General features: G+C 35.7%; 3 protein-coding genes across 9 annotated transcripts in view; 1 reads left to right on the top strand and 2 right to left on the bottom strand.

The window, feature by feature from the left end:
- The window catches only part of LOC143237491 (myc box-dependent-interacting protein 1-like), a 43,019-nt gene extending 37,466 nt beyond the window's left edge, over positions 1-5,553 (top strand). For both annotated transcript variants that reach the window (XM_076476824.1, XM_076476832.1), the window contains exons 12-13: positions 1,198-1,299; positions 3,020-5,553. In XM_076476824.1, the coding sequence (XP_076332939.1) occupies positions 1,198-1,299; positions 3,020-3,100 (183 nt within the window). In that variant the 3' untranslated portion in view covers positions 3,101-5,553. The remainder of the gene's footprint in view (positions 1-1,197; positions 1,300-3,019) is intronic.
- A 1,426-nt stretch (positions 5,554-6,979) lies between these two features.
- On the bottom strand, positions 6,980-12,203 carry LOC143237105 (uncharacterized). The gene is made up of 4 exons (XM_076475979.1): positions 11,628-12,203; positions 10,345-11,253; positions 9,416-9,465; positions 6,980-9,152 (listed from the first exon to the last, which is right to left on the bottom strand). Exons 1-4 carry the CDS (start codon positions 12,201-12,203, stop codon positions 9,053-9,055), a joined length of 1,635 nt encoding a protein of 544 aa, XP_076332094.1. The 3' UTR covers positions 6,980-9,052.
- LOC143237477 (uncharacterized) overlaps positions 11,245-27,251 on the bottom strand; it is a 74,700-nt gene continuing 58,693 nt past the window's right edge. For 5 of the 6 annotated variants that reach the window (XM_076476778.1, XM_076476810.1, XM_076476788.1 and 2 more), the window contains 8 exons: positions 26,873-27,064; positions 18,966-19,079; positions 18,453-18,569; positions 17,671-17,840; positions 15,986-16,028; positions 14,699-14,865; positions 12,923-13,024; positions 11,245-12,593 (listed from right to left, as the gene is read on the bottom strand). In XM_076476778.1, the coding sequence (XP_076332893.1) occupies positions 12,203-12,593; positions 12,923-13,024; positions 14,699-14,865; positions 15,986-16,028; positions 17,671-17,840; positions 18,453-18,569; positions 18,966-19,079; positions 26,873-27,064 (1,296 nt within the window). In that variant the 3' untranslated portion in view covers positions 11,245-12,202. Of the gene's footprint in view, positions 12,594-12,922; positions 13,025-14,698; positions 14,866-15,985; positions 16,029-17,670; positions 17,841-18,452; positions 18,570-18,965; positions 19,080-26,872; positions 27,065-27,251 lie in introns of those variants that run through there. The other variant, XR_013020100.1, reaches the window with a different exon arrangement.

Below are 27,251 nucleotides of genomic sequence, written 5' to 3'. Positions count from 1 at the left end.
CACTCAACACTTTGATTCCGCGTGTTTTCGGAGGATCATCGAAGAATCTGGGTCTTTCAAGTACAGACTGTTAGCACACAGCTCCATCATCTCTTGACTGAGTTGAGGTCTGATTACAGTTTTGATTAATGAGGTCATATTCTCTCAACTGATGTATTTTGAACATGGTCAATATCTCATAGATTAATTAGTTCTAATTCTGTCTAAAATAATTTCAGTTTGAGGGTAGGCTGATGAAAAAATCTTAATGAGGAATAAAATTGAATCAGGTATACATGTGCCCCACACATTGATGCACAAAAATATAGCTAGCAAGGGGGGTTCGTGTAGGTGATTTACTCTAATTCTGCTTAAAAGAATTTCACGTGTTATGGCTACTAAGAATTCCTTGTTTGTATACAAAACTGTTAATGTTCACTAAATACTTGAGATATCTTGTGAAGGTGCACAAAACTTAGATTAAGTTTTATTTATTCTCCTGAGGAAAAGTTTCTTAATTTTGACACATTTTTACTTAGATTTAAAATTGGGAAGACTCAAGAAAATTAAAGATAAATATTTACAATGTCCACTTGTTTTATAAAACTCTAATGAAATATTTTGATGTACATTTACAATGCACCACCCACTGTTCATTTTAATTTTTGGTTTAGGTGTATGCACCTTAACTCACAATTGGTAATTTTATTATTCAGTGGATTAACATCTAACTCTACTTGTGTCACAGCAAGTAGGTAGGACTTTCTTCTACAAAATGGCCTGGCATAAATAGGTGGTTAGGGTGTTCAACTTGTAATCGGAGAGTTGCGTGTTCGAATTCCCGTCACACCAAACGTGCTTGCCCTTTCAACCTTAGGAGTGCTGTGATGGTCAGCCCCACTATTGATTGGTAAAAGGATAGTCAAAGAGTTGGCAGTGGGTGGTGATGACTAGCTGCCTTCCCTTTAGCCTTATACTGCTAGGATAAGGACATCTAGCGTAGGTAGTCCTTGTGTAGCTTTGTATGGAATTTTAAAACAACCAAACAAGAATTTGATGAAACTAATTTGTTGTTCCAGAAGTAATGAATCAAAGAATAGATTAGGTCTTTAAATCAACATTTCATTAGTGAAATTCATGCATACATTTCTATACCCAAGTGATAGTTTTGTATTAAAGATAATTAACAAAAATTGTTTATTTTCTTGTGCGTTTCAGGTGCAAGCCACGTACAAGTATACTGCTGAAGATGTAGATGAACTTTCATTTGAAGCAAATGACATCATCAGTGTTGTTGCTTATGATGATCCAGAGGAACAAGTAAGTCGGAATCATTATGTCAGATATCTTCCAACTAAGAGGGAGGGGAGGTGTCCCTTCTCACAGTGAAAGTACCAAGAGGGAGGGGAGGTGTCCCTTCTCACAGTGAAAGTACCAAGATGGAGGGGAGGTGTCCCTTCTCACAGTGAAAGTACCAAGAGGGAGGGGAGGTGTCCCTTCTCACAGTGAAAGTACCAAGATGGAGAGGAGGTGTCCCTTCTCACAGTGAAAGTACCAAGAGGGAGGGGGGTGTCCCTTCTCAGTGAAAGTACTGAACCCGAGTTGCATGAGACATTTTAAGGAATATCTCGTTTCTGCTATAAAAACTTAATTTGATTTAGTTTTTCATTTTTTAACCTTATGTTCCAAACTATCATTAGTTTTTTTATATCCCAAACAATTTGTAAACAATCTTGCAAACAGATAGAAGCACTTAGGTGTTTGCTGGTTCCTGGTAGCTTCCTGAAAGTACTGATAAGTATACACATCTAGTTTTTCACAGCTAAACTGAGAGCAACATGTGGTTTCTTGTAGCCTGGAGAGCAAAATACCTCGCAGTACTAAAACCATGGTATGTATCTCGGGGTGGCTGGTATGGGGTGTTTTTTCATTCGAAGTAGTATTTTGTTTAATTGGTTTCCATGTGTTTTTTTTATTATTAGTTTAAATTTGTATTTAATAAGATGTTTATTTTTTGAACGTATTGAGTTCATTATGACCATAACATTACCTTTATCTGGTTTTAGAATTTTGATGTTATTAATTCTATAAACAACCTAAAACAAGATATCTTTTCTTGTTAGGTAGTTTTTTTAGTTTTCTGTTAACTTTTGATGGTTTTGTGTGAAAATTCTATGAAAAAGTTAAGATATTTAAGCTACCAGTCATCCTGAGATACATTTTTACTTGAAGTGGATTTCTCGTCATCATAAGTAAACCATGGTATGTTTTCCTGATTTAATTATCTGTTATTTTCACTGATATTGCTCAATCAGTGATCATTTTAGTTCAAAATAATTGGTGAGAAGACGTTTAGATCAAACAAAGTGTTTAACTTTTTTTATTATGTCTTTATCTGTACATAAAGTAATATCAAGCATCAATATCTGACATTTTCTGTTATTCCCTTATTAATACTAGCAAAACACAAAAAAGAAATGAACAGTATTCATTCATAAGATGTTAATTAACTTACTTTGTTTGTGTGGCACAACCCATGGTGGAAAGGCTTTTCCATACAGCAAGAGTACTAATTTAGGGTTAAGGTTGTGAACTTTCTGAAATTGTAGTTGAGATTAGTTTATAAAGCATTACAAATTTTACTCTTTACTTAGAATTTACAAATTCAATGTTTTTGTATTGTGTCATGTATTTTGTAAATCACAACCTCAAACAAACATGGATCCCTTATCTGATTTGTTACATTAGCTCTTGAGAATAGTAGTGGGTTATTCTGTTTTAGTGCTTTAAGAATTAATAACTCATGTAATTTTGGTTTGATGTGTTTTCCGAAAGTAATGTTTGTTAAAAGTATGCAGTGAACTGTGTTTTATAAAATAAATAACTCCATAAAAAAGGTGTCATATTTTGATTTGTTAAAAGAATGCAGTGAACTGTGTTTTATAAAATAAATAACCCCATAGAAAGGTGGTAGTGTCATATTTTGATTTGTTATTTATGTGAAACTGATAGTGGTTGATGTTTTATATTTCTACTAAAGGAAGAAGGCTGGCTTATGGGTGTCAAAGAATCCACACAAGAAAGGGGAATTTTTCCTGCCAACTTCACACGACCAATCTGAAAGTTTTCTACCCTAAACAAAAGAATCTCTTTATTAACGTTAACTACATTCTTAGCTGTATCACAACTTATTACTAGATGTTTCCTAGTTAATTACTTAGAATATGTTCATTCTTGAATTGTTTGTGAGAATCCTCAAAGATCCATCTTTGCTGTTATTACTGTCAATTTTACACATTCAGTTTGGTTATTTATAAGTTAAAGTTTATATAGTATGTTGGAGTTATCTATTGTGGATTTACATTTTAACATTAAGCCTGAATTTGACTGAGGAAGTGAACTACCCAACCAACTATACAAGAACCCACATGTTGTAAGGAATTATGAAATTTATGTATTGTTTGTTTTCTTAGATCTGTGTGCACTTTGGGATGTTCTGTGTTAAACATGCTGTAGTTACTTTGTCACAGGTAGCTAGCCTGTGTTACACGTGCTCTAGCTGTGTTCCTTGTTAAACATGCTGTAGTTACTTTGTCACAGGTAGCTAGCCTGTGTTACACATGCTCTAGCTCTGTTCCTTGTTAAACATGCTGTAGTTACTTTGTCACAGGTAGCTAGCCTGTGTTACACGTGCTCCAGCTTTGTTTCTTATAGTTTACTTATGTGACTGTTAAGATGGTAGACATATCTTGCTGTTTTCTCTTGACACCATAAAGAACATTGTGATATGAGATTTGTTGTGTGATAAGTGTACACAAAGAATTAACTTCCATTCACTAACTAAGTAAGAGATGAAAGTGTTTTGTGTGCCCCAAATTCATATTTTTTTTATATCACAACCTTTTTCACCTGAACAACCAGATGTATATTAGTCTGAAATTTGAAATTACTGATGTGTGTTTGGTACGTGCACTGTAAAACAGAAAATTACTGTTTAATACTCAACTGAATAACCTAGAAAGAAGTTATGGTTTAAACATGTTAGTATGTGTTTTTAAAAGGAAAACATTTAGATTGATGTTACATTAAATGTATTTATGAGGATTATGGATAGATTAAGTAAAGGGAAGCTTCTGTTGTTTAGTCTTCTGTGAAATAATTTTTTTCCTTTCCAAGACGTACTTAACTTTTTCTCAAATTTTATATTTGAAGTTTCTTCTGCAGATTTAGCATGACCGAGTTAGGATATCTCGCTTTCTTCTGCAGATTTAGCATGACCGAGTTGGGATATCTCTCCCGTAGTAATTTTTGTTTTTTACAATGTAGCCAGTGTAAATATTCATTGCAATCAAAGTAATTATAATCTTATGCATGTTAAAATTGTATAGAATATAAATCAGCAGTGCCTGATATGAAACTTGAAAGCTCAGATGTAATACAAGGAGGTACGTATTACTGTAGCTATATATATATATTTTTATCAAACAGATGTGTATATTTTTGATGTCTTAGGTCTGTGTTGATGTTGAAAACTAAGGAAACGTTGTATGTTCACGCTCTGTCACATGAATACACTTCATGTTTACATTAATGACATTTGAGCACAATTACACTGAACATCTCTTAAAAAGACTTCGTTTTATAGACAGATGGGAAACTCGTGATTATTTGGAATCAACTTGGAGCACATTGTTGGATACATTTTTCCAGGTAGTGGTATTTCCAGGTTATTTTTGCTATGTAGTTTCTGTTATATTCTTTTAAATTTGTTGTTTTTAAAGTAATAAACATCTAGTGGTGTGAATGTTGCAAAAAAGTAAGAGATGTGTAAAACATTTGTTGGATTGACAATCATTTCTTAACAAAAAGGTGAACAGTTTGGTGTTTTAAATTCATTACTATCAAACAATAAAACCTTTAGTATATTAAATAAACCTTTTCTCACCAGGGTAGGGACGTGCACAAACACTCTTGGATTGATTTCAGGTCTGATTTGAAATAAATTATGGAATTACAGTGTAGTAAAGAAATTGTCAGTTTTGATGAATGTTGCATAAACTGTCAAGTGGATCATGTCATAATTATTGTGTTTACTTGCTGTTTTAAATATTCCATTCGTTATGTTTGTATAAAATATATGGCAGTGAGGGATTTCTTCATGCACCATTCAAAGCATAGACTTGATTGTATGGCAGGTTTGAAACTGGGATTGTGTATATATTGTGTTTAACATTTCTCAGGTTTGGGTTTCTATTTTGTAACAGTACTAGAAATGATTTATTCTAAGTTTTGATGTTTATTTTCTGAAAGCTTGCGAGTTAGATGTGACAGGTAACACGTTTAGACAAGATCTTTAGTTAATACTGGTTGTTGGAACCAAGCTTACAAACCAGATTAGTAAGTGTGGGTTTCTTTTTACAAGTTTTACTATATTCTGAGTGTGCTTCTGTTTAATACTGCTTAAGAAATAAAAACGTATCACGCTATTTGATGGTGTATACCTTCTTGAAGATTTGGTGATCATTTTGTCATCTTTACCTGGCACCTAGATTACAATAAAAGTGAAATATTAAGTTATGTTTGTAAATGTTACTGATTTTTGCCACAATGAGTCTACTACTAAAATTTCAGTTCATAAAATAACTAAGGATATGTTTTTCACAACAAAACTTTTTAGTATAGATTTAAGATGTATGTGATGACAAGTTATGCCTGTTCTAAAAATATGTACGTTATGGTTTAATTAAAGTTATGGAATTACTAATTTAAGCAAAGTTTAATGGCAAAAACACTTCTTAAAACTGTCCTTTACATTTAAAAAAATTAAAGGAGAAATAAAGTTTTATTAAACCTGGACCTTGCAGAATACAAAATCATTTGCTGGCAAGAAATTTCATGTTTGTTTATTATTGCTTTACAGTTTAACCTCCATCTTGCACGTGGTCATGGGGTCATTTTATTATTTGCAGCTAAAATTCTGAAAGTGCAATTGAAGAGCCTTCTATTCAATAAAAATTAGTTTGGTTTTTACAGAAAGCAAGGCCATGTTAAGTGTTATGTGGAATGTGTTATTTATTATATGACTGACACCTACTCTACCAACTAAATTTTCAATATAGTTCAGGTTTTCAAAACATTCAACTTAACTGTATGAAGCTTTTAACGATATGAATGTGAAACTTTCATATAAATAACAAGAACCGACATTTATGTATCATGTTAAATTTTGTTGCTAAACCTATCCTCATCTGCTAAATTCACCTACATCAAACCTGAAGTGGACTACGTTACATACCTATTAAGTTGTAAGAATTTCAATGATTTCAACTGAAGATGAGTCTTAAGATGAAACTAATGTAATCAAAAATTTGATCAACTAAAGTTACTACCATTCTTGATCCAACGGATATTTTAAAAGTAAACAAGTTCAAGTACCTTAATCCAATTGTTGAACATAAACTACAACACAAACATAAGCCAGAGACCAAGAAATGTCTTTGTTACAGATCTGTTTGGCTTTTTTTCACTTTGTCACAGAAATGGCAGCTTTCAGTGTGTTATAGAAGTCAGAGTCAGTGCCAGTTACTTGGCCAAGATGGTGACTGTTGAAAATCTGTTGCGTAATGTCCCTTGTGTTCAGGATCTTGATTATTAATATTTTCAAATATTCCAATTATTTAAGTAATTAAAATATTGTGAATAATGTTTGTTGTTAAACAGTGACACCTCACCAGAATAACTGATTTGGAGGTAATTAACTGATCAGTCTAGGAATCAGTTTTCAAACTCCACTGATTGTCCAGCTCTAATGGTTTCTGTGTTCCATGTTCTTGTTGGAATACATTTAATGCACTTGTCTCTTGATCCACGTGAATTAGTATTAAATGTAATATTTGAATATTTTGAATATTTTAAAATAGTAATAATCTGAAACTTCCCTAAACAACCTTAATTTTATTATCAGAACTTTCGTTTATTAAGACCACTGTAATCAGAATTTTGATTAATAGATAATTTTGTGTAATTATGATATACAATCGATTATTATTGTTGAAGTTAATCAGCTGATTAAAAGCCAAACTAAAAAAGAAACATCTTGTTTGAAAGGGAGTAGAGATTGCAGTTGGGAATTGTTTTATAGGAGTATCCAGAAGTTCTAAACGTGTCATGCAATCCTCTCCTTACTGCCTACCGCATGAGGAACAATACACTTAATTTTACTTCATACTCGTTTAGGCCTAGAGGTTATGTTAAGTCCTTCAGAAAATTAGGAACAACTCATACGTATATTCCTTTCATACCACTGCATCTGAATCCCCGTTACACCAAACATGCTCGCCCTTTCAGTCGTGGGACTGTTATAATGTTATGGTCAGTCCCCACTATTCGTTGGTCAAAGAGTAGCCCAACAGTTGGTGGTGATAACTAGTTGCTTTCCCTCTGGTTCTATACTGCAAAATTAGCGATGGCTAGGACAGATGGCCCACCTGCAGCTTTGCCCGATATTCAAAAGCAAACAAAAAGCTAAAGTCTATTGGATTTTATATATAATTATGTGGCCTATTCAGTTTTAATCCACATATTTAAGCAACATAATGAAACTAGTTTTAATTTCTAATTACTTTTGTCACTGATAAACTTTGCATAGTTATTCAAACCATTTGTAGAATAAAAGCTGAGATAATGTAAACACGGCCCATGTTGAGCTATAGTACCATTTGTCTTGACAGCAGCGGTAATGTAGTTTACCTTTAAATTAAGTGCTAAATCTATAATAGTTTTAAATACTATTTGTTTATAGTGGTTTCTAATTAGTATTACTAACACTGATAGTTACATCTTACATTATGAAACACACGTACTTTAGGTTAAGCCTAATGCTCGTAACTCTTAACATATCTATAAACTTCTAAATAGTCTTAAGGATAGGCTTAGTAAAGTAATAATGGAAGATAAGAGCCCTTTTATCCAGTAGGATATGCTCACGTGTAAAACTAGTTTATTACATGTTAAATGATAACTCAAACAGTGAAAGTTATGAAATAAATTATTTTCTTTACTATACATTTGCTCCAGATTTATTAGAGATCGGGATATTATATTACATAACACTTCAGACAAGATGTAACAATAAAGTTGGTAGCAGGGTAACACTAGCACTTCTTAACAGATAAAAGAATGAAGCTAATTTTATCTTTCCACTATTTCCCGATTCTTACATAAGAATACCCGTTTTCATACTTTGTAATCAAATAAACATGAAAATATTGGTGTTCGAACTTTAAGTTCAAAATGTGAGGCACGTTTTTCTTTCATTAGAATTCCTTCTTCACGAGTTTCTTGATTGTGTTTTGTTTTTAAGGCATTAATCAATTGATAGAATAAATCTTATCTAACTCGTCAGAAGTTTTTAATTACTGTTTTGGGTTGTGTCTGGTGGAAAAATTTTAAAGTATTTTCAGTTCATATTTTATGTAATATCAAATTTCGATTAATAGTTTTAACAAAATCTAACTATGGATGATCTGGTCTTTCATTGTTGTAAAGGAACACACAAAATCCAACCATAGTACTATTTACGAAAGTCGTTTTGTGACATTTCTCACCTTGTTTAACTTTCTACAGATGTTTTAAGCAGTTATGATAACTGATAGTAAAATCCACTAAGTTGTCGAATGAGTTAGGCGGAGAGCCTCTCCATCGACTTCCTCCAGACCGCCACCCTCGACTTCGCGTTATTACCTGCAAAATTGTCCGAGAGGTTTGAGGTCAATAACGGCAGACGTTAGTAATCGGGATTCGACCTCGCCTCGTATCAAACCCACGGACCCACTGCCAATTTCTCAGACAGGTACAGCGATCACATTCACTCACTCCCGTATCGACATTTACCGCCCTCTGGTGTTCCCTATATGATATGCGGGAAACTACATTTTATAACATCATAACCCGAGAGTACGACGTTTGTAAGTACGGTAAGAGGCGACAGCCGAAGCGGGCATGTTCCGCGTCGGCAAGTCTAAGGTAAGTCAAACCCGTGCTCAGTTCAGAATCTATGAAATCCGAGCAGTAGTCAGCTACTACTGGCTTCTCTGTCATCATCAGAGCTGCCAATCACTGTGAGGCAGTATCGACCTGGTGAAAGTATGTCGTCTTCGTCAGAAACATCGTACCTGGAGTAGAATTAAAATATTCTGTTATGTGACGAACACAAGCAGCTGAACAACTCTTTCGTGAATTAGAAACATCAACAATAGAAAGAGAGTTAATTTTATGTAATATGTATATACAAACAAAGTGACGAAAGCAAGTTGTTAATCTGATATGGGCAAAAATTCTCTATACTTAAATTATCCTGAAATAAGAAAGGCTCGAACTAGCTAACGTTATAGAGGTTTTAGCTTCTGTTACTTAGAGGTGTTAAATATATTCATACCATGGTTTCCCTGTCATTTCAGCTGATACTCCATAATTTGCCTTATTCACCTGAGGAAGTTTGTAAGAGAAACATTAAGGATGTGGATTACAACCACAGGTTACATCTTAAACATTCATCTAATTAAATTTTACACTAAGGTTTAAAACTGCACATGTACATACTAGTATAAATAACTCACGATGGAATACTTTTTGTTTTGTAACCCATGAACATCAGAATGACCCAAAACCAATTACAACTGTAAGAAAGATAAGTGGAACAGCTCGCCCACTCTGCTCAACCATCGAGATTATGGCACAGAAAATATAAGCAGCACTAGTCAAGTTAATTATCGACTTGAAAAAAATCAACATAGGTCTTTCTAACCCCATCCTATCAACTGAGAATTAACAAACGAAATCATTGAATTGGTTACAAGCATACTTGCAGCATCTCAAAGTATGTTATACTCAATTACTTTTATTTGCAAGGTGTATTCACTTTTTATAAAGCTGTTACTAACGCTTAAAGATTTTGTTTTTTAAATCCATTGTGAATTAAAAGTTACAAAATCTTCCACAAGAGATACAGAGCATCACGTTTTTGTACAATTGAACGTCTTTATCTGATAAAAGTTATTTGGAAAACTAAACCTATAACATATAATCGAACTTTATCACTACAGTATTGTTATTGCAATACATATTGATGCTATAAATTAATGTTTAAAAAGAACGAACTTTTCATTTTACTGAATTGGAATACGTGGAATGTGGACCTTATCTAATCATTTTAATATAAAAACGCTAACATAACTAAGCTCAGTTAGTAGTTGTACTTTAACAGCAGTTAAGTAATACCACAAATAAGTTGAATATAACAATGCAGGATATTAGAGATAACACATTACATACAGGCTATCAAATACACAAGCTTGTATGATATACCTTTCTGTGTTCTAGTTCAGGAAAGTTGCTCTTTACTTCTGAGTCACTTTCATGTCCAGTGGTGATTTTGTCATCACCATTATCTGTCGTTGGAAGGCGTATAATGTCTACTGTGGCAGCTGTCTTTACCTCCATGGGGCCAGTAGTCAAACATGATGCTTCGCGTTTGACAGTTTCTTCTATCTTGCCCAGATTATGGGGTTTTGTGATTTCTGTTTTTGATACATCAATGGGTGGTGAAAGGGCACTTTCAGTCTTGGAGACCTCACTCGGAGCAGGAGATTGTCGTCCAGCTGTGGAGGAATCGGGTGTAAGTAACACTTCTATTAATGTAGAAAATGTTTTTGTTAACGGGAACTCTGAAGAATTTTCGTTATCTTCTGCATGAGGAGATGAGTCAATCCGAGATAAAGAGTTAGGTTTGGAAGAGACAATAAAGGGTTGCTGAATTTGGCAGTCTTTAATATGTACTGAGAAAGAGGTAGTGTTGGATACCTTGGAATGTTTTTGTCCTTGCAAAACTATTGATACCAGAGGTGTATTGCAGGTCGAAGCTCCTTCCAGAGATTCTTGCAGTGGGCCTGATTCAGCACTGCTCCAGATTGCATCTTTAACATCTCTCCCACTTCTTTGTAAAGTTGGAGGAGCAGGTGGAGGCTCTCTTCTTGGAGGGAGTAGAACTGATGGAAGCTCTTCTAATCTTAAAAGTTGAGAAGATGTATTACTTCTTTCTGCAGATGGTGCACACACCCCTCCAGTGTTCTGATCTTCTAGAAAGGACTGCTTGCAAGTGGTGGTGTCTTCTGTAATGTATGTTTGTGATGGTGCACAAGATGATTTTTTAAAAAAATGTTTCTTCCTTTGTAGAGTTAATGATCCTAGGGTCTTGACTAGAAACAGTTGAAAAGTCTGGAACAATCAAATGATCTTTGCTTTCGCTTACACCAACAGATCTTGAATACATGTCTTGAAACTCATCTGCTGAGATTTCGTCTAGTTTCTTTGGTGTTTGAGACTTGTGTTTCAATGCCCATTTACCTTTCAGAGAAAGTTTGGACAGGAACCCTTTCATCTTTGCTGTATTAACCTGATATTCTGAGGGTATTGTAACTTTAGAACTAGGTTTAACAATAGTACTGAGCTGTTTATTGATAGACTGATTAATGTTTGAAGGAGTAGACTTCACTTCACTTCTTCGATTGTGTGCTTTCCAGCTTGTCTTCCCTAGTTTTTTGTGGCATATTCAAATTGTGATTAGATGCTGACAGTGGTATTGATTTCACTTTGGTTTCTCGAATCAGATCGGGTTCATGAAATCCTGAGCTTCCACCATCAATGGTTTTGACTTGAGTTTCCTGGGATAGATGTGCATTTAACATTGCATCTTGTACCGATAACCTGCATTTAGTTTTGTCTTCAGAAAACAAGTGAACATTCAACATATTTCTTTCAAGTGTTGAAGGGTCATAGTGGTGTTGAGATTTGCCAGAATGTAGAACAGTGTCCATTAAAACATTTTCCCGACTTTCATCTGGACCCAGTTTTTTTTCTCGGCTGTTTAAAGAAAAGGAGATATCTCCTGAAGAAAACTTTGGGTGTGAAGACATGAGCTTCTGTCTCGAAGAAGCCCAAACCTTGTAGTCCTTGTCTGACTGTACGGAACTGTTTCTGTTGTAATTTTTCTCTATCCTACAGCCTCCACTATTTTTTGTTGTTTTCTTAATTTTGGAATTTTCCTCATTTTCACTGCTGGAAGGTTCCAACACTTCCAGTATCAAGCACGTTTTCCCTTCCTGTTGTAGCTCTGGATTTCTTTCAAATAGAGATTGTAGGCTTGTGTCCTCAACCTCTTGCACCATTACTTTAGCAGTGGTTGAAGACTTAATAGGTGTAGACTTTTTTTTAAATCTTTTGTCTTCTTTCCGAACTTGCTCTCATAATGGGAACAAATTTTACTAAGTTCTCTGTCTGCATGGTTAATTGATTTTGAATCAATGTTCAATGTACCGCACAGTGAGTGGAGATTATCTGCAGTAGGAAGGTTAGTAGAACAACACCAGGAAGCAGATGGCATGGATAAATATAAATTCTGTAGATTGTGGAGCTCTTTCTCGGGTTGTACTTCTTTCTCGTCTTCATCACTGAAGCTATCAAGAGAAAGGGTACTCTCAGATGATGATGAAGATATCCTGGAGGTTTTTCCCAGTACAGGACTGCTCGACTTGGCAAGAATTTGAGCAAAGTGTGATCTAGAAATGAAATAAACAGTACTAACTATTTTTCTTACTTTATTATTTGTTTATAGCAAATACTAATCTCTCTACAGATAAATAGTACAATTCATGTTAGAGAACAGAAATGATATGTCACTTAGATCATTACTTTGGTACAGTTTTGATACTTTAAGTAATGGTTGCCAGAATGTTCCAGGTTTATAACGTTTCAATTTTCTGATTTACAAAAGATGAAGTTAATTTCTACTAACATTTAAGCAAAATCTTACTGTAAATTATAAGACATTATACAAGTTAACGGTCCTTAATTTAAAAGTACATTTGAATTTAATTTTCAGACCTACTTTAGTAAGTCAAGTGGTAGCCTCCTGTCCTCCGTTCCTTTGTTAGGGTTCATCCTCAGTCTTCTCCATTTGTTCTCTATCCTTTGGAGTTTAGCTTCCTCTCTAGGTAAGATATGTGTATACCATTCATTAATATCTTCTTCAACTAGTCCTCTATTTGAAGGCCAGTGTTTTTCTACATCTTCAGCCATACTTGTGGTAAAACAATTTTGTATTAAAGAAAATGTTTTCATAGAATTCAAAGTAGTGCATTAACATGTTTAACTCTTTAAAACGACCATTTCTTAGCATCAGCACTTACCACTAGCACGTTGCTTAACCGTTTAACTCTGAAACTCCCATTTTTACTCACACTATAGATTTATCCCAAGGAACGTTTATCTTCTCTGTTCACCTAAATATCTCTATGAATCTTACCTCACTAGTTCCAGTCTTCATACCCCACACTAGTAGCCAAAGTTAAATCATGTAACATTCCCCACCTACATCACTACACCCTCTATCCCAGATCCATACAAGTTCCCTCTTACTTATGCTTTACATGTTTGTTGGGTGTTTTTTTTGTCTAGACCGTTCTTTTTTAGCTTGAGTATGTTTTCAATTTTACACAATAATGAAAAGGTAATTTTGAAATAATATCTATTCAAAATGATTTTGTGCTTCGACGTTTTGGGGGACACCTTCATTATCTTCATTTGCATCCCAGTCCACAGTGAGTCTGATGTGCTTTTGTCCAAAACTGTCCTAGTGATCAGTTGACTGATAAAACAAGATCAGTTGAGATTGGGTCTTCAATGAGACAACCCTGTATGTAATTCTAACACCACTAGACTACTGTCCTGTCACTCCTGGACTATCCTGAGTAAAGTTTGAGGCAATTTTGCCCATCCCTACTGACCACTTAAATAAACTGGGGTCAATTTATTTTTCAAAATAGGGATTGATAAGCCTTTACCATCCAGATATTAAAGTTCATGTTGTCTTAAGCTTTAAGAAGTAGTGCAGAAATGCTCTTACTATATCTCATTTTTGCAGACCTCTTTCCTATGCTGAGGCTTATTACTATGGTATCCTAACTGTAGTGTAAGTGAAGTCATTGTGGAAGTTAATATTTACCAAAAATATTTATTTATAATCATTCTTACCTCCCTGTTTCTCTTTCTTCCCAGTTTCAGGTGTGTGGAGTGTTTTTTAAAACAAATAATAAATAATAACAGAAAGATTTAGTATGGGAGGAGGGACATTACCATAGGTGGAGAGAGTCAACCCTGAATTAGCTTCCAGTGGTTTGGTTTCCTGGTTTGAGTCTACAGCTAACTTGTGTTAAACTGTTACACTTACATTAGATGTTAAAAAATGAAACGTAACATTCAGTGTTCATTTATAGGTAAATAAAAGAGATGATTGTGAGTTTTAGGAAGAGTTACTGTGGAAGATTCTTTTCATAAACTAAGGCAGGGTTAACTTGCTATGAGTAATTTACTGTGATACAAAGGCCAGCAAGAAATACAAGGTTCATGTTGATGCCAAGATGTGCAGAGACCAATTTGATGGGATAAAGTGAGAGAGGCAAGTGTAACTAAAAACACATTTTAAATAAAGAAGAATGTTCACTCTATATAAACAGAACTAAACAAAGACAGGACAAACCTGTTCACTCTATATAAACAGAACTAAACAAAGACAGGACAAACCCATTCACTCTATATAAACAGAACTAAACAAAGACAGGACAAACCCAATCACTCTATATAAACAGAACTACCTCTTCCTCACCCTGAGGTCTTAGTTTCATTCAAGGAATTTCTAATAATCTTCACTTTCTCTCCTGTACCATCTTTTGATAAACTTGTTCCAGCTGTACCCAGGTCTGAGTGAATCACTTTAAAAGTTTCTAACATCTCGTTTTGTTGCTTGAATAAATGTTTGGACAAGGCTAGTAACTGAAAACAGAAGGGGTGTGGTTCTGAAATACTGAGACTGTCACAGTAAGAACAGTTAACCTCTATAGATCTTGGTAAGGATCTTATTTAAAACACAAGGAAACTCTATCATGTTTCATTAGATTAACTATGAATGTTTCGAATCTAATATAAAAAATAATATAATGAAAACAATGCTTGTTCAAATAACAAGGTATTTTTTTATAGTAACGCACATAGGACGACCGTGTGCCATTTTCTACTTTTATGTTTTATTACAATACTTCACCAAATTTCATTATATTCCATACACATGTGGAATTAATGCATTTACTCTCTCAACAATGTATATTTTGACCAGCTGTAACTTTTCATGGGCAGAATTTTGAAAGATAACACATCTGATTTCAGAATTTTGAAAGATAACACATCTGATTTCTGATCTTTATAAAATTATGGCATTATCATCCTAAAGACTTGAATTTATGACTAAAACAGAAATAAACAGTTGTAAGGTTATAGTAACGATCTTCAGTATTAAAGTTATGTGACCTCAGATAAAACAGATATATAAATACAAAACCTATTATTCGCAGATGTCCCTTTAATGCTCAATACATTGAATATAACGAAATGTGTGTTTGCACAATTAAAAATTGAAGTTAAGTGATTAATGTAATTTACTAATTAATTAATCAATTAACTATTCTAACATAATACTTCAGAAAATGAAAAGCAGGAAGAACTCGGAACACCAATTATTATTTATTTCACACAACATTAAATAATGTGAACACTGCACATTGACTTATAACATTATTGGAATTTTTTATCTGTGAGAAAGGAATGTCACAAAGTAGAGCATTTAAAAACTTGAAGAATGGTCCAGATGGAGGGGGGGTTCCCATATGTCACACTCATTGAAACCCAGTTAGTCACACAGTTTTACCACAAAGTCACTTTAATTTTATATAACTTAACAATTGCACTTTAAATTAATATAATCAAAAATCTTCTTAAGAAAGACAAGAGAAACTAATAATAAAATTGTGCTTCAGAAGTAACCTAACTACATGTTTTTCACTAACATATTTATGAGAAACTATACACTTTTACATAATTCTTTCAAACACCATCTTACCTTTTTAACCAATGACTTCAATTCCATATTTACTGAGAGCAAACTATAAGAAATAAACAGTAACAATAAGTCATACAAGATAAAATGACAGAAAGTAACTTCACAGAATTTTGTTTTTAAACGTTATACATGTATATAAAATTTAAATAATTTTTTCTTTTTAAATCAGAATAGATGTTTTGTTTTTGAATTTCGCACAAAGCTACACGAGGGCTATCTGCACTAACCATCCTTAATTTAGCAGTGTAAGATTAAAGAAAAGGCAGCTAGTCATCACCACCCACTGCCAACTCTTGGTCTACTCTTTTTACCAACGAATAGTGGGATTGACCGTCACATTATAATGCCCCCACTGCTGAAAGGGCGAGCATATTTGGTGCGACGGGGATTCGAACCCGCTACCCTCAGATTACAAGTTAAATGCCTTAATCCACCTGGCCATGCCAGGGCCCAGAATAGATTTTCACATATTATATCTTCTTTTTCAGAGAATATGAAATTGTGCAAGTAAATTGATACTGTAGCCACATCAAGTAAAATGTATCAACCTCAAGAATACTATCCTTTAATGTTTTATTCTTTGTGTTTTTGTTTGTTTGCTATTTTAAGATAAAATTTACTTGTAAATAGTCTGTATGTTTTAAAAATAATTCCTCCAACTGTACACGTGTTTAATTTTGTGGAAAATTATATTTAAAACGTATTCATGCGATAATTGAGGGTTAGAAACATTAAAGAAATAAAAACGCTAAGTAGCATGACTACGTGTAAATAAAAGCGTGAAGTTGGATGATCACGTGTAAATAAAAGCGTTAAGTAGCATGATCATGTGTAAATAAAAGCGTGAAATAGGATGATCACGTGTAAATAAAAGCGTGAAGTAGCATGATCACGTGTAAATAAAAGCGTGAAGTAGCATGATCACGTGTAAATAAAAGCGTAAAGTAGCATGATCACGTGTAAATAAAAGCGTGAAGTAGCATGATCACGTGTAAATAAAAGCGTGAAGTTGGATGATCACGTGTAAATAAAAGCGTGAAATAGGATGATCACGTGTAAATAAAAGCGTGAAGTAGCATGATCACGTGTAAATAAAAGCGTGAAGTAGCATGATCACGTCTAAATAAAAGCGTGAAGTAGCATGATCACGTGTAAATAAAAGCGTGAAATAGGATGATCACGTGTAACTAAAAGCGTGAAATAGGATGATCACGTGTAACTAAAAGCGTGAAATAGGATGATCACGTGTAAATAAAAGCGTGAAGTTGGATGATCACGTGTAAATAAAAGCGTGAAGTTGGATGATCACGTGTAAATAAAAATGTGAAGTAGCATGATCTGTTATGATCTTATACAAGATTATGAAGAACAGTTGCAAAATAATCTTCATGTCATCTTTCTGAAGCTACAAAGGCTGAAAGGTTTGTGTTAGTTGTAATATATTTCTGAGAAATTCACTTTATTATGATAATAATTACAATAAATATTATAATCCAGACAGTTCCTTAGACTTAAGATGTAGTAGAAGGTATACAAAATTATTTAAAGTACATTAGTTCTTAACAAACCCTCAAAAAATAAAAATATTTGAAACTAATTGTGGTAAAGAAATGGCATGAAATCAGTTGTTTTACAAACATAATGTGTCTAGAAATTCACTTTCCAGTAAAAAAACTGTAACTTACTGTTCCATATCTTCTTCTAGGAAAAGGTGTTTTGCTGATAACGATAGACAAGCTTCCATGACTGTCAAGTAATCTGTACAAGAGGGGCGTTCACTATAGATAGCAAGGTCGTGGGGGTTTAACCCCAATTCGTTTTTAGCCGAAATGTCTGCACCATGAAGAATTAAGGCCTAGTGAAACATACGATAAAAATACATACGTTTTTATTCACCCACATTTAAAATTACAGTTCTGAGACCTTAGAGTGAAGTTTGATAATTTAGGATGCTAGGAATAACGTAAAGTCACTAAATGCAAAATAATTTTTTTAAATCTGTCATTAAAAAAAAGGAAGTCATTAAAATGTACCCATTCTTGATAACGAGAAACTCTCTTGAAATAAAAATGTATCTCAGGACAGCTGGGTATTAACACTGATTGATAAAGCATAGAATAACCCGACCGAGGAAAGTTGAAACGTTGTTAGTGAAAGTGTTAACAACCATACCAGCCGTTCTGAGATACATAAAATGAGCCCAGTTTTTCAAAATGGAAACTGATTCATAGAATCTGAATATATTTCTGTAACAATACAACTGGAAAAGAGATGAACCATATTTATTATTAAATTGTTTTCAATAAAAGTTTTATTTACTGCATCAACTCCGAAGAACAAATTAACCTATAGAAGTACTTATCAACTCCGAAGAACAAATTAACCTATAGAAGTACTTATCAACTCCGAAGAACAAATTAACCTATAGAAGTACTTCTAACAAACATTAAAGAAACAGAAAACTTACTTTTGCACAACCGATGTGGCCATATTTAGCTGCCAGATGAAGAGGGGTGTCACCTTTGGAGTCACAGTAATTAATGGATGTTTGTACATTCTCTGACAACCAGTGTACAAGTTGTTCCTACCATGATTGTGAAATTTAGTTCTTTTTAGTAAACAAAAAACTTTGACCAGAAATAAAATGTTTTAAATGTGGTGATGTAAGCACAAAAACTAGAACCTGAGGCACTTGGAAAGTACACATTTGTGTGCTATAACTAATCATCTTTCCACTTTCGTGGGACGATTATTCCTCAAACACACACTTTCATCAGAATATCGAGCAAGTTAACTCGATGTACAAAAAGCAAGTTTATGTAGTCAAGTGCTAAATAAATTGAATCCAATAAGCATGACAGATATCACTTAACTTACAAAATTATATGATATAATACAACAAATGATTTATTTGCACCTTTCAAAAAGTGATTAGAGTATCATGTTTTCTTAATATCACAAATACAGGACATTAAAGTACCTGGCCATATTTTGCTGTGTAGTGTAGGAGTGACCGGTCTCTCACTGATGTCTCTAGTAAGTTTCCACAGGTGGTATTTTCTAACAGCCACTGAACAATTTCAACATTTCCATGCTGTAAAATTAAAACAAAACAGAAACCTTGGTCCATTACAAACAAAAGTATTTATTTCCATGTAATTATATATGATTGTTAGTTTAAAACTGTAAGCAGTTAGCAGGTCACTGGTGAGAGCTGAATCACAGCTAAATCTTAAGATATGTACACTGTACTGATTCATGGTTATTACGTAAGTTAAGAGATGAATAATCAACTGATACTTGATACGGTTTCTTTTGTTTTGGTTCCGGCATGGCCAGGTGGGTTAAGGCGTTCGACTCGTAATCCGAGAGTCGCGGGTTCGGATCCCTGTCGCACCAAACATGTTTGCCCTGTAAGCCCTGGGGACGTTATAATGTGACGATCAATCCCACTATTCATTAGTAAAAGAGTAGCCAAAGAGTTGTCGGTGAGTGATGATGACTAGGTGTCTTCGATTTAGTCTTACACTACTAAATTAGGGACGGTTAGTGCAGATAACCCTTGTGTAGCTTTGCGCGAAATTTAAAACAAACCAAACCTAAATGGATAAACCAGTCGATTTCTTGTCGCAGAATATTTCGGTATTCCAATCCAATAATTAATAATGTTATTAAATCGGATCAAGTTAAAGAAATCGATCAGTCATTTACAAACTTACACATATAACTGTTTTCCATTTTTGGATATTTGAAACGATCACTATACCGTTGTGTTAGCGCAGTACAACAACAAAATTTGTACCTTACAGGTAGTTTGGGTTCTGAAAATAGTACAAGTCAATAGATACCTCACCATCGATTTAACGAACACCAAATAACTTGGCAGTGAGAACCTAGTTTGTGCAGCAACAACATAGTTAAAAACAAAACTCGTTCTGCAATGTCATTACACAGGTCTGCGATGGTATTACTGTTTTGAAATATTTTTACATGGTCTACAGTAATTCATGTACACACAATCCGAAACTATCCATTACGTACAGGATTTTCACAAAACGTCGTATGTACTGTTATACAAGTGAACCATTTTCATTAAGATCTGGTCATATTTTGTTATATTTCAAATGTTGACAACCACTGACTATAAATCTCTCTAGACCAATCGCGACGTAAAAATTATCAATTTTTCTAGGACCAACAAGAAATACACTGCTAGTATATAAACGGTTGACAGGTCGCATGACGTGTCATTTCTGGAATACACCGCTAGTATATAAATGGTTGACAGGTCGCGTGTCGTGTCATTTCTGGATAGTGTGGATACACTACTAGTATATAAACGGTTGACAGGTCGCGTGACGTGTCATTTCTAGATAGTGTTAATACACTGCTAGCATATAAACGGTTGACAGGTCGCGTGACGTGTCATTTCTGGATAGTGTTAATACACTGCTAGTATATAAACGGTTGACAGGTCGCGTGACGTGTCACTTCTGGATAGTGTGAATACACTGCTAGTATATAAACGGTTGACAGGTCGCGTGACGTGTCACTTCTGGATAGTGTGAATACACTACTAGTATATAAACGGTTGACAGGTCGCGTGTCGTGCCATTTCTGGATAGTGTTAATACACTGCTAGTATATAAACGGTTGACTGGTCGCGTGACGTGTCATTTCTGGATAGTGTGAATACACAGCTAGTATATAAACGGTTGACAGGTCGCATGACGTGTCATTTCTGGATAGTGTTAATACACTGCTAGTATATAAACGGTTGACAGGTCGCGTGACGTGTCATTTCTGGATAGTTTTAATACACTGCTAGTATATAAACGGTTGACAGGCCGCGTGACGTGTCATTTCTTGTGAATACACTGCTAGTATATAAAAGGTTGACAGGTCGCGTGACGTCTCATTTCTGGATAGTGTTAATACATTGCTAGTATATAAACGGTAGACAGGTCGCGTGACGTGTCATTTCTGGATAGTGTTAATACACTGCTAGTATATAAACGGTTGACAGGCCGCGTGATGTGTCATTTCTGGATAGTGCTAATACACTGCTAGTATATAAACGGTTAACAGGCCGCGTGACGTGTCATTTCTGGAATACACTGCTAGTATATAAACGGTTAACAGGTCGCGTGACGTGTCATTTCTGGATAGTGTTAATACACTGCTAGTATATAAACGGTTGACAGGCCGCGTGACGTGTCATTTCTGGAATACACTGCTAGTATATAAACGGTTAACAGGTCGCGTGACGTGTCATTTCTGGAATACACTGCTAGTATATAAACGGTTGACAGGTCGCGTGACGTGTCATTTCTGGATAGTGTTAATACACTGCTAGTATATAAACGGTTGACAGGTCGCGTGACGTGTCATTTCTGGATAGTGTTAATACACTGCTAGTATATAAACGGTTGACAGGTCGCGTGACGTGTCATTTCTGGAATACACTGCTAGTATATAAACGGTTAACAGGTCGCGTGACGTGTCATTTCTGGATAGTGTGAAAACACTGCTAGTATATAAACGGTTGACAGGTCGCGTGACGTGTCATTTCTGGATAGTGTTAATACACTGCTAGTATATAAACGGTTGTCAGGTCGCGTGACGTGTCATTTCTGGATAGTGTAAATACACTACTAGTATATAAACGGTTGACAGGTCGCGTGACGTGTCATTTCTGGATTGTGTTAACACACCGCTAGTATATAAACGGTTGACAGGTCGCGTGTCGTGCCATTTCTGGATAGTGTTAATACACTGCTAGTATATAAACGGTTGACAGGCCGCGTGACGTGTCATTTCTGTAATACACTGTTAGTATATAAACGGTTAACAGGTCGCGTGACGTGTCATTTCTGGATAGTGTTAATACACTGCTAGTATATAAACGGTTGACAGGTCGCGTGACGTGTCATTTCTGGATAGTGTTAATACACTGCTAGTATATAAACGGTTGACAGGTCGCGTGACGTGTCATTTCTAGATAGTGTTAATACACTGCTAATATATAAACGGTTGACAGGCCGCGTGACGTGTCATTTCTGGAATACACTGCTAGTATATAAACGGTTAACAGGTCGCGTGACGTGTCATTTCTGGATAGTGTGTATACACTGCTAGTATATAAACGGTTGACAGGTCGCGTGTCGTGCCATTTCTGGATAGTGTTAATACACTGCTAGTATATAAACGGTTGACTGGTCGCGTGACGTGTCATTTCTGGATAGTGTGAATACACAGCTAGTATATAAACGGTTGACAGGTCGCTTGACGTCTCATTTCTGGATAGTGTTAATACATTGCTAGTATATAAACGGTTGACAGGCCGCGTGACGTGTCATTTCTGGATAGTGTTAATACACTGCTAGTATATAAACGGTTGACAGGTCGCGTGACGTGTCATTTCTGGATAGTTTTAATACACTGCTAGTATATAAACGGTTGACAGGCCGCGTGACGTGTCATTTCTTGTGAATACACTGCTAGTATATAAAAGGTTGACAGGTCGCGTGACGTGTCATTTCTGGATAGTGTTAATACATTGCTAGTATATAAACGGTAGACAGGTCGCGTGACGTGTCATTTCTGGATAGTGTTAATACACTGCTAGTATATAAACGGTTGACAGGCCGCGTGATGTGTCATTTCTGGATAGTGCTAATACACTGCTAGTATATAAACGGTTAACAGGCCGCGTGACGTGTCATTTCTGGAATACACTGCTAGTATATAAACGGTTAACAGGTCGCGTGACGTGTCATTTCTGGATAGTGTTAATACACTGCTAGTATATAAACGGTTGACAGGCCGCGTGACGTGTCATTTCTGGATAGTGTTAATACACTGCTAGTATATAAACGGTTGACAGGCCGCGTGACGTGTCATTTCTGGAATACACTGCTAGTATATAAACGGTTGACAGGTCGCGTGACGTGTCATTTCTGGAATACACTGCTAGTATATAAACGGTTGACAGGTCGCGTGACGTGTCATTTCTGGATAGTGTTAATACACTGCTAGTATATAAACGGTTGACAGGTCGCGTGACGTGTCATTTCTGGATAGTGTTAATACACTGCTAGTATATAAACGGTTGACAGGTCGCGTGACGTGTCATTTCTGGAATACACTGCTAGTATATAAACGGTTAACAGGTCGCGTGACGTGTCATTTCTGGATAGTGTGTATACACTGCTAGTATATAAACGGTTGACAGGTCGCGTGACGTGTCATTTCTGGATAGTGTTAATACACTGCTAGTATATAAACGGTTGTCAGGTCGCGTGACGTGTCATTTCTGGATAGTGTTAATACACTACTAGTATATAAACGGTTGACAGGTCGCATGACGTGTCATTTCTGGATTGTGTTAACACACCGCTAGTATATAAACGGTTGACAGGTCGCGTGTCGTGCCATTTCTGGATAGTGTTAATACACTGCTAGTATATAAACGGTTGACAGGCCGCGTGACGTGTCATTTCTGTAATACACTGTTAGTATATAAACGGTTAACAGGTCGCGTGACGTGTCATTTCTGGATAGTGTTAATACACTGCTAGTATATAAACGGTTGACAGGTCGCGTGACGTGTCATTTCTGGATAGTGTTAATACACTGCTAGTATATAAACGGTTGACAGGTCGCGTGACGTGTCATTTCTAGATAGTGTTAATACACTGCTAATATATAAACGGTTGACAGGCCGCGTGACGTGTCATTTCTGGAATACACTGCTAGTATATAAACGGTTAACAGGTCGCGTGACGTGTCATTTGTGGATAGTGTGTATACACTGCTAGTATATAAACGGTTGACAGGTCGCGTGTCGTGCCATTTCTGGATAGTGTTAATACACTGCTAGTATATAAACGGTTGACAGGTCGCGTGACGTGTCATTTCTAGATAGTGTTAATACACTGCTAATATATAAACGGTTGACAGGCCGCGTGACGTGTCATTTCTGTAATACACTGTTAGTATATAAACGGTTAACAGGTCGCGTGACGTGTCATTTCTGGATAGTGTTAATACACTGCTAGTATATAAACGGTTGACAGGTCGCGTGACGTGTCATTTCTGGATAGTGTTAATACACTGCTAGTATATAAACGGTTGACAGGTCGCGTGACGTGTCATTTCTAGATAGTGTTAATACACTGCTAATATATAAACGGTTGAAAGGCCGCGTGACGTGTCATTTCTGGAATACACTGCTAGTATATAAACGGTTAACAGGTCGCGTGACGTGTCATTTCTGGATAGTGTTAATACACTGCTAGTATATAAACGGTTGACAGGGCGCGTGACGTGTCATTTCTGGAATACACTGCTAGTATATAAACGGTTGACAGGTCGCGTGACGTGTCATTTCTGGAATACACTGCTAGTATATAAACGGTTGACAGGTCGCGTGACGTGTCATTTCTGGATAGTGTTAATACACTGCTAGTATATAAACGGTTGACAGGTCGCGTGACGTGTCATTTCTGGATAGTGTTAATACACTGCTAGTATATAAACGGTTGACAGGTCGCGTGACGTGTCATTTCTGGATAGTGTTAATACACTGCTAGTATATAAACGGTTGACAGGTCGCGTGACGTGTCATTTCTGGAATACACTGCTAGTATATAAACGGTTAACAGGTCGCGTGACGTGTCATTTCTGGATAGTGTGTATACACTGCTAGTATATAAACGGTTGACAGGTCGCGTGACGTGTCATTTCTGGATAGTGTTAATACACTGCTAGTATATAAACGGTTGTCAGGTCGCGTGACGTGTCATTTCTGGATAGTGTTAATACACTACTAGTATATAAACGGTTGACAGGTCGCATGACGTGTCATTTCTGGATTGTGTTAACACACCGCTAGTATATAAACGGTTGACAGGTCGCGTGTCGTGCCATTTCTGGATAGTGTTAATACACTGCTAGTATATAAACGGTTGACAGGCCGCGTGACGTGTCATTTCTGTAATACACTGTTAGTATATAAACGGTTAACAGGTCGCGTGACGTGTCATTTCTGGATAGTGTTAATACACTGCTAGTATATAAACGGTTGACAGGTCGCGTGACGTGTCATTTCTGGATAGTGTTAATACACTGCTAGTATATAAACGGTTGACAGGCCGCGTGACGTGTCATTTCTGGAATACACTGCTAGTATATAAACGGTTAACAGGTCGCGTGACGTGTCATTTGTGGATAGTGTGTATACACTGCTAGTATATAAACGGTTGACAGGTCGCGTGTCGTGCCATTTCTGGATAGTGTTAATACACTGCTAGTATATAAACGGTTGACAGGTCGCGTGACGTGTCATTTCTAGATAGTGTTAATACACTGCTAATATATAAACGGTTGACAGGCCGCGTGACGTGTCATTTCTGGAATACACTGCTAGTATATAAACGGTTAACAGGTCGCGTGACGTGTCATTTCTGGATAGTGTGTATACACTGCTAGTATATAAACGGTTGACAGGTCGCGTGACGTGTCATTTCTGGATAGTGTTAATACACTACTAGTATATAAACGGTTGACAGGTCGCATGACGTGTCATTTCTGGATTGTGTTAACACACCGCTAGTATACAAACGGTTGACAGGTCGCGTGACGTGTCATTTCTGGATAGTGTTAATACACTGCAAGTATATAAACGGTTGACTGGTCGCGTGACGTGTCATTTCTGGATAGTGTTAATACACTGCTAGTATATAAACGGTTGACAGGTCGCGTGACGTGTCATTTCTGGATAGTGTTAATACACTGCTAGTATATAAACGGTTGACAGGTCGCGTGACGTGTCATTTCTGGATAGTGTTAATACACTGCTAGTATATAAACGGTTGACAGGTCGCGTGACGTGTCATTTCTGGATAGTGTTAATACACTGCTAGTATATAAACGGTTGATAGGTCGCGTGACGTGTCATTTCTGGATAGTGTTAATACACTGCTAGTATATAAACGGTTGACAGGTCGCGTGACGTGTCATTTCTGGATAGTGTGAATACACTGTTAGTATATAAACGGTTGACAGGTCGCGTGTCGTGCCATTTCTAAATAGTGTTAATATCTAACTGTTACTTGTCTATAGTGTTTTATAGCTTGTTCACATAACAAACAAACAATATCTAACTGTTACTTGTGTAGAGTGTTTTATAGCTTGTTCACATAACAAACAAACAATATCCAACTGTTACTTGTGTAGAGTGTTTTATAGCTTGTTCACATAACAAACAAACAATATCCAACTGTTACTTGTCTATAGTGTTTTATAGCTTGTTCACATAACAAACAAACAATATCTAACTGTTACTTGTCTATTGTGTTTTATAGCTTGTTCACATAACAAACAAACAATATCCAACTGTTACTTGTCTAGTGTGTTTTATAGCTTGTTCACATAACAAACAAACAATATCCAACTGTTACTTGTCTAGAGTGTTTTATAGCTTGATCACATAACAAACAAACAATATCCAACTGTTACTTGTCTAGAGTGTTTTATAGCTTGATCACATAACAAACAAACAATATCCAACTGTTACTTGTCTAGAGTGTTTTATAGCTTGATCACATAACAAACAAACAATATCTAACTGCTACTTGTCCATAGTGTTTTATAGCTTGTTCACATAACAAACAAACAATATCTAACTGGTACTTGTCTGTAGTATTTTATAGCTTGTTCACATAACAAACAAACAATATCTTACTGCTACTTGTCCATAGTGTTTTATAGCTTGTTCACATAACAAACAAACAAATCTAACTGTTACTTGTCTATAGTCGTCCGGATTGACGTTTTAATTTTCTTTATGGTAGAAGTCACTGACCACGAAAATACAGAACGTACCCTAATGGCCAAAATAATGGGTGTGAATCCGTTATTGTTTTCGTCCATCAGAGCCTCGTTACTGTCCTGGTTACAAAGCCACTGGAGGCAGTGGAGGTGGTTCTGGTTACAACACACGTGCCACAAATTGTTCCCATTCCGGTCGGACAGGTTCCGAATTAAAGTGACGTCCATAACTCTCAAGCAGTTTTGCTGTAGATTGAATATAATATATTACATCCACGCACACACTACTATTGCTGATATAAAAACAAAATACGTCCACAAAAAAATCAAAGTTACCAAAACCTACCAGATGAGCAGCAATAACTCTTATAATAAAGGACAACACAGGTTTTACTGAAGGTTCAATGTCTAAAACAATACTTGAGGTCAAATT

This window comes from Tachypleus tridentatus, chromosome 2 (genome assembly GCF_004210375.1).
Source record: "Tachypleus tridentatus isolate NWPU-2018 chromosome 2, ASM421037v1, whole genome shotgun sequence".
Taxonomy (NCBI): Eukaryota; Metazoa; Arthropoda; class Merostomata; order Xiphosura; family Limulidae; genus Tachypleus; species Tachypleus tridentatus.
This window is presented reverse-complemented; position numbering and strand designations above follow the sequence as displayed.